This window comes from Salvelinus sp. IW2-2015, unplaced genomic scaffold, assembly GCF_002910315.2.
Source record: "Salvelinus sp. IW2-2015 unplaced genomic scaffold, ASM291031v2 Un_scaffold16625, whole genome shotgun sequence".
Classification (NCBI taxonomy): domain Eukaryota; kingdom Metazoa; phylum Chordata; class Actinopteri; order Salmoniformes; family Salmonidae; genus Salvelinus; species Salvelinus sp. IW2-2015.
Genome location: NW_019957678.1, coordinates 431,862 through 440,302, shown reverse-complemented (window position 1 = coordinate 440,302; position 8,441 = coordinate 431,862). Strand labels below are relative to the sequence as shown.

Below are 8,441 nucleotides of genomic sequence, written 5' to 3'. Positions count from 1 at the left end.
TAAATGCTATGAATAGATCAATGTGTGCCGCTTGCAACCTTCAATTCTCCCGACAAGACACAAGTGGCGATGAATCAACGATGAATCATTTATACCTGTCCTCGGCATTGTGGCGTTTCTGTAACGCTTCTATGATGCGTTTCACAAGGCAACCGAGACCACTGTCCGTACACCACACCATCAGATATGTAGAGAGGATGCCATTCAGACCCCAAGGGCTCAGCCGTTGTTGTGTTTCCCCCCGTGCAAAAGGATGCTCCTTGCCACACGGCTACATGTTAACTTCCTCTGTTCTATTGGTCTGAGGAAGTGTCGCCTCGTAATTGATGACTCTGACTTCACACTTGGCGTTGGAGTGCGACTCCCTTTCAATCTGTAAGCCTCGGCTTAGTTGTTTCACCCTGACAGAGAGCGGACCTCGGCTCAGCTCAGAAAGGGGTTTTAAGTGGACTGCGCTCAGCTCAAAGGGTTTTAGTGACCTGCGCTCAGCTCAGAAGGGGTTTTAGTGAGACCTGCGCGCTCAGCTCAAAGGGTTTTAGTGGACTGCCGCATCAGCTCAAAGGGGTTTTAGTGGACCTGCGCTCAGCTCAAGAGGGTTTTAGTGGACTGCGCTCAGCTTCAGAAAGGGTTTTAAGGGGGGTATTGAAACCATTTCAGTGGTGGTGGGGTGGTATTGAAACCATTTCAGTGGTGGGGTGGGGTGGTATTGAAACCATTTCAGTGGTGGGGTGGTATTGAAACCATTTCAGTGGTGGTGGGGTGGAATTGAAACCATTTCAGAGGTGGTTGTGGTGGGGGATTGAAACCATTTGTGGTGGTGTTGGTGCGGGGGTTTTGAAACCATTGGTGGTGGTGGTATTGAAACCTTTTTGGTGATGTGGTGGTGGGTATTGTAGTACTAAATGTTTCAAAAACATCAAGCTCCTCCTGCATGATAGTCACAAGCCAGATCTGACTCGTCTCCAGTTAACAGAACAGATTGAATTCATTTTTTTTTTTTAAGAGTATGTATGTTGGGGGGGGCACTGAGGGTAAGTGCACACCAAGCTAGCCTAAATTCCTCAGCTAGCCGCTAGTCTAATGCTTTGCCATTCCTCTCAGGAGAGAACGCAGARGCAGGGGACGAGCATTCAGCTCAGTGCTCCCCCCCCTGCCCGGTGTGTCCAAAACAAAGACGAACATGGGAAACGCTGACAAATAATGCAGTGACTTCCATGGAGCCTAATGTTAGCCCCCCATCTGCAGCAACAGCCAGCCCTGAGAATCAAATGGCTCACTACAGAGAGCAGAAACAAATTAGACAGAGAGAGAAGAGAAACTGTTGGAAGAAGAGGGGTGGGACGTGGCGCTATTCGAAACAGTCGAATGCAAGGGGGTGAGGCCCTACTCCTTGTGGCTGAGGAATGTGTGTGTGGAGGGAGGGGCGATTGAAATAAACAGCAGCTAGTCTCAAGTGGCCTCTTACAACTCACATTCAAATTAGACACGGGAGACGGGGAGAAGAGACAGACGCACCTCGCTGAGAAACAACAAAGTACACAGCAAAAGGGACACAAAGGAGTAGAGTTTAAGGGCTTTGTTTTCAGCCATTTTATAAAGCTCATGAAACAGGCTGGTCTTCTCGTCTTTCCCAGAGTCTAAGCCAAACTTCAGCGGCCCTTTCCTGCCTGAAATGGGTGTTACTTCCTTTGGTTAGGCATGTTTCGCACATCCCAAAAATGGAGGGGGAGAAGCAGGGTAGGTCAAAGTCAGGGAGGATGAGGTTCCCAAGCCCCCAAAAAAATCACAAAGATAAACAAAAGTGGCAAGAGAACTGTTGTGACATAACTATTACAACATCGCCAAACTTTGTCATATCCCGTCACGCATAATTTCTTCTCCAGATTCTCAGAGAACGACTAAACTGAACAACAGTCCACAAGACCTTTGTGCAGCAGCCATTTTGTAGCTTATCGAATTAAAAAAGTTGAGAGAAAGAAAAGAAAAAACAGGCAGTTAAACGCAGAAAGGGTGGCAGGGAAAAGCAGACAACGGGGGCAGAGGTTGTGGCCTGAGATAACGGTGCAGGCAGGGCCTGTCGGAGGATGCCTTTATCAGCTGCACCAGGCTGTGGGCCAGAAGCCTGGGTGATCTCAGACACCAGCGTGCAGGCATCAGATAGAGAGAGAGCCTCCGAGCCTGGGACATCCTCTGGCCATCCAATTTATTACCCACGGAGCACAGGGAGAGAGAGGAAAGAGTATGCCAGGGGAGAGAGAGAAAGATGAGAGAGAAGAGAAAGAAGAGAGAAAGATGAGAGAGCAGGTGGAGAAGAGAGAGAGAAGTCATGCCAGGGAGAGGGAGGAGAAGAGAGAGAGAGTCATGCCAGGGGAGAGAGAGAGAGAAGAGAGAGAGAGAGTCATGCCAGGGAGAGAGGAGAGGAGAGAGAGAGAGAGAGAAGAGAGAGTCATGCCAGGGGAAGAGAGAGAAGGAGAGAGTCATGCCACGAGAAGAGGAGAGAGAAGTAGAGGGAAGAGAGAGAGAGAGAGAAGGAGAGAGAGAGATCATGCAGCGAGAGAGAGAGACGAGAGCAAGAGTCTGCCAGGGGAGAGAGAGAGAGTCATGCCAGGGGAGAGAGAGAGAGTCATGCCAGGGAAGAGAGAGAGAGTCATGCCAGGAGAGAGAAGAGTCATGCCAGGGAGAGAAGAGAGAGTCATGCCAGGAGAGAGAGAGAGAGAGTCATGCCAGGGGAGAGAGAGAGTCATGCCAGGGGAGAGAGAGAGAGTCATGCCAGGGGAGAGAGAGAGTCATGCCAGGGAGAGAAGAGTCATGCCAGGGGAGAGAGAGTCATGCCAGGGGAGGGAGGGACTGAGGAGTCAGAGCCACAACTAAGCTGTACAACAGGCAGCTCAGTAAAGCTGCTCACAGAATGGGAATTGTTAATTAAATTCCAGCTTATAAGTAGTGCCAGGGGAGGGAAGCAGAGGCAAGGGTGTGGAGGGGGACAGAGATGCATATCAGCTTTCAGCCTGCACAACAACCGTGCCCTYAGCCCCCTCCTATAGTCTCTCCATTCGATAGCTCAGGTCTTTCAAAGCCCCAGGCGCCATCTTGCTTTGCGAGCAGCACTCAATCTTGTTAGATGGCAAATTGATTGTGTGTCAAAGGTTAGCGCAGGTCTCTGCCCCGCTGGCAAAGGGTCAGCCTACGGCCGCGCTCGCAGAAGGTCACCCTACGGCAAGAAATGAAGTAGTAACCGGCAGAGTTGAGACCGATGGAGAACTTTACTCTTCTGTAATCTTTCAAGACCAACTGTAAACCTTGACGCTGTCCCAGGGGCTTGGTACAGATTCCCTTTTCTAAACAGTTACACCGGCAACAAACAGGAAACAAAAGACCTATCCATCACGAGGAACCGGTGCCACGCACAACCTGCAGCWCGTTTGTGGTACAAAACAGGGTTAAAATGGAAATTGTAACGAGAGGACCTTTGAAAAAAACTGATTAGGATTTAACAGTATAAAAAGTCAGGGGGTTGCCATCCAAAGAGGTCTCTATATACAGTCTGATACTAGTCTATACTGATTTACAGCCCTGACTCCATCTCTAAACCAATAGCCTGTAGTTCAACAGCCTTCCAAAATGTCATAGCATCTCTGCCAACAGAAAATATTGCAGTTTGCTTGTTGGCATGTCAACGGCAAATGGTTAAACATCTATTTTTATTTCTTTAATACACGGCGGCTGTCACCTCACAACTGCTGCGCATGGGATTTTCAAAAGCGCCTGTCAACTCCACCAAAGTGACCTTGAGTGGCTCAATACACACCAGCAATACAAGGACCTAGGCTAGACACTCATCTCAGTGCCAAACTAAGCCAGGGAACTGGGAGCCGTTGTTTCACACAGGGGTTAACGCTCAATGGTGTTGGCTTTCCCCTCACCATTTAAACAGCTGCACACACACGCACCAAGTTGTAGGCGGGGGAATGTGTTATATACGTGTGTGTTATACACACACACACACACACACGTGTGTGTCAGTGATGTGCGGGTTGACCCATTACCCGCAGTACCGACAGGGTGGGGCGGGCGGGTTAAGGGTCGTGAAACATTCTGTGGATAAAGGGCGGGCGAGTTGAATAAAGAGAAAACAGTAACTTTGAAAATCCAMCATTCTTGTGCAATTTATATCTATAGGCCACATTGACGTTATCTGGCATTATTGTGTAAGCTTTAGGGCCCAACTGTACGCGCCAAATAGCCTACACAGTCAATTGCCAAATGCTTTTGGTAACAGGCAGGATAAGGTCTATAACCTCTCACATAGCCTTAATATCAACTCACGCAGAATTAAGCATTTCTTGCAGTAAAATGACACAAAATATATGCCAAACTTTGACTTAGGAAGAGGAGAAATATGATTTCTTTATTTCAGCATCTTGAGAGAATGTGAACGCGCAGTTAACACCTCTAGAGACAGTCCCTATCTTAATCAGCATCATAAAAGCGGAGTAATTCAACCACATAAAATATGCATCCAAGGCAAACTGAAATCTTATCAGAAACATGCTGGGTCATTTTCACAACTTTCMATTTCCTACAACCGGTCAAARGGAGGTCATTTGGACATTTTGCACAGAAAACATTTCCCTGTTTTTGTTATTGTATTCCCCCCAGTCCCTAAATGCCTTTGCTGCGCGAAAGAAGCAGAGATGACAAAACGTTACTGATGTCAACTAGATAGCATTCATTCTATCCATTTATGACATTCTGGTGAGCTGTCAGAAGGTTATTTTTTTGGTCTAKTTTATATTCGTTCTCTGCTTATAATTTCAGACATTTTAATAAGTTATTTGTTAGTCAACTTGTCTATAATTCAGTACAGGCATGCAGCTCTACATCTGTCACATGTGGCCGAGAAGACTAAATAAACCTGTGCTCATTTTCTATATTAGCGGGTCGGGTACGGCCTCAGACTTTCACTTTATCACAGTCTAGCGGTTTCAGCTGGGTTATGAGTAATTTTAGAAATTGCGTGTGGGAAAATGTGTTATATGTGTGCAGGGAATGTGTTATATACGTGCATGTGCAGCTGTRGGCAGGGCTTTGAAGGAGACACAACCGGGAGAGAATCTTTACTTTCTTTCCCTTGTTTACTCTAGCTGCCCGTTTAGACAGAGGAGAGGGCATCATGGGACATTTCGCTCTGTGTGTGAGATGTGGAGATATGTGTGTTCTAACACCACCCGTGAGTCAATGAGGATTCTCACAACGAACACCTTAACATGTGCTTCTGTCTACACACCGAGTATTTCTCCCCAAAGAGTCTGGAGTGAAACAATGCTGCTGAAATATTGACAATAAAAAGTATCCTCGTCTTTGTTTAAGAGTATTTCCTTCACTCTTCCTTCACCATGTCTGGTTGTCATTCAGTCACCAGGGTCACCTTGACTAATGATAGACAGGTTGGATTCCTATAGTGTCACTTACTATGCAACCAAAATAGAATCCTGAGTTGTAAGCTACTTCCTGGATAAATGCCTCAATGGAACTCGAAATGAATCAAACAACAATACGAGAGGTTAAATAAACAAAATCACTGCAGTCTGCAAGCTTTTGTCCCCAACAGAAGTCACAATGAGCTGCAACGTTTACCCTCCCTGCCGACTGAAACCGCAGTCGACATTTGCATAACCTGAATGGCGCGCAAATGTACCTCACACAACTAGGTCTGCTTTCTAAACATCATCCTGCTATGTCACGGGAATGCTTCTCACTGCACCTAGATGAGGGCTTCACTCAATTTCAGGAATCCACATTTACAGGGTGCGCTTTGATGGGGATGGGCTCATGTCGCCAAGCTCAAGTCCAAAAGACTAAGCAGACGGCTTTAGCCAAGAGCCTCCTCTGCACTGGGTGTTATTTTCCTTACCCAGCTACTAAACATTTGGCAGAGGGGTGAAGTTTGGACGGCTGCTGTAGTAACCCCGGGAAACGGTTGAGCTGTGTGGCTGGAGAGAGCAGAAGGCAGTATGTGAATTGTGAAACCTCTTGCGCAGCCAGGGAAGAGGGGCCCAGGATCTGGCCAGACATGGTGTCTTAAAAACACCCCCACACTCTAAGTAACAAGCCCGGGATGGTGCAGCCACATCGGGCTGCCAGCTGAGTGTGCACCGTGGCCAGCCTTACAAAGCTGCCTGGGTAAATAGATTCAGTGTGAGAGAGAGAGGCTCACTGTGGAGCCTGGTCAATTKTTTTGTTTGTCCGAGGGGGAGACAGGTAGGCAGGATAGAAGACAGGGGAGAGAAAAAAGGCCCCTAGTTTCCTGTGTCTCCCCAGAAGGAAAAACAGCTTTGACTAAAACAGCAGGGACGGAAGAAAAGGGTTGAGTAGAGCTTGTTGCAGGGTAATCATTTTAGGAATGTTTAACTGGAGAAGTAGAGGTTGAGAGTTTATCTAAACTGGCCTGTATGGGAGACTGGAGCAAACAAAACTTGTTTTACAACATGTGACAGTACTCCTTTGTTTTAACTGGTTAGAAAAAATGTGCGCACATTTGACTTGATGACGCATCTGGTTCTATATTTGGCATGAAACTCAGTTTTACTGATGCAATATTTTTCCTGTCCTTTTGCATTAAATTAGAATACACGAAATATACAGCTAAAAGTTTTTAATTCCAGGAAAGTGATTGGATGTCAGCTGCCCACAGAGATAAGGACGGTGAGGGGGAAGTGGCGCTCTCTAGCGTTACCTACTCAATTACATAAACCACACTCCTGTCATGAATTGTACATTGTGTATAATAGAAAAGGACCGAAATAGTAGTATAGACTTATATTAACTATACATCCTGAGTGGCATACTAGAACAATATCATGCGACAACAACGACGCTGAGAATATGGCCCCGACAAAAAGACGGCATAGGAAAACACGACTATGTCAAATTAAGACAAAGCTACACAATTCCTACCTAATCATCGGGGATATTTCTTCCGCAACTAATGTATGTTTTAGAGCGTAATTTAACTGCAAAACGTTGGAGCTGGACATCTTTGCAAGACAAACAACTCCACTGCCCATTGTTTCAAAACCCGAAAGGCAACAGCCGGGGCACATTCCGATGTTGTGCAATTCCACCAGATTCTGATAAGCTAATACTGTATGTTATGGTAACGAGCTGCTCAGGGGTGAATACAGCCAGGTATATTGCTGTATTTGTTATGAAGCTTCATGTTTGAATACAGCAAGGTTATACTACTTTGCTACCAATCCTACTCCGTTGAATTCGATGGAACGTGCACCCTGGCAACAATACATCCTCTATAGAACAAACTATCACATTCACTTACATAATACGTGATAGGATAAAGCCAAGACTACAGTTGAAATGTAAAAGTCTGGCTATCAACCAGTTTCTTCCTGCAACTGGGATACATACTAACTTAACTAGTTTATCGGTCCTGGCTAAGTTAGCTAGTTAGCAGGCAAAAATAATAACTTTTCACTTCGTCCTCAAGTCAGAGGACAACAGGACATGTTAACTACAAATATATCCTTGAGGTTTTGTGGTAGGGAATAAATATCCTTGTTGGATGGTGCAAGAGTTTCATTTCCTCGTAGTCATCACTTTGTAAAGTTAAAAGAAGAAGTTGTGTTGCCCAGTGCGATAATGTAGCTCGTTAGCTATGTTAGCTAGGTAGCTACCATGCATGCGCTCCCCTATGCAGCAAGCATGCCCACGGAGCCCTAGGGACAGCACKGTAGTCACTCCTTCCCTCCCAACTACCCCATTTCTCCAGACGGCGTTTTACCTTCATCGAGAAGCCTGTCAAGGTGTGTAAAGATACCGCACAGATTTGGCAAACTGGTCATCAGCTTCTTTTCGTTTAACAATTGCATCAAATAGTCGGGACTCGGCCTCGGTCTCTCCTTCACCTCGATCTCTCCAACCATCATCTTTGCGTCTAGAGTGCGAGCGAGCCTCCAACAGAATCCTGTTTTATGAAAAGAAAACAAATGCCAAAGAAAAACTTGCAGATCAAATCCTTTGTTCCTCCCACGTTTCGATTGCTGTAGTTAGACGACCCTCTGAACCAAAATCGGATTTAATTTGTTGTTAAAGCTGAGAGAGGGGAAAAATAAGCACTATCTCCTCCCAAAGACTGTATCGCCGTGTACTCTCCTCTACTCCGCGCTCAGGGACGTTCCGAACTACCACTGTTAACTGCAGCGAGTATTCGCCAAAGCTTACGTCCCCTCTTCGCCTATTGGTCAAAAGCGCCTTCAAGGGACTGGTGATATCACCAATAAGCACAAGGTACTGCACCATGAGGGCGGTGAAGTGCCAATATGTGATCTACAGAGATTAGAACCAATTGTGGACAGTACAGAGAAAGTGAATTTACAGATTTCATACACAGGTTGTATGGGGCTCTAAAAAGTATTGAAACATTG

At 46.2% G+C, this 8,441-nt stretch overlaps 1 protein-coding gene across 8 annotated transcripts in view; it reads right to left on the bottom strand.

Annotated features, from left to right (window-relative positions):
* LOC112080975 (protein quaking-A) overlaps window positions 1–8,226 on the bottom strand; it is a 155,268-nt gene extending 147,042 nt beyond the window's left edge. For all 8 annotated transcript variants that reach the window (XR_011479584.1, XR_011479586.1, XR_011479588.1 and 5 more), the window contains exon 1: window positions 7,799–8,226. Coding sequence is in view for 3 of the 8 variants with exons in the window: in XM_024146919.2 (XP_024002687.1) it covers window positions 7,799–7,943 (145 nt within the window). In the remaining 5 variants the exon portion in view is untranslated. The remainder of the gene's footprint in view (window positions 1–7,798) is intronic.
* Between the last annotated feature and the right edge of the window lie 215 nt (window positions 8,227–8,441).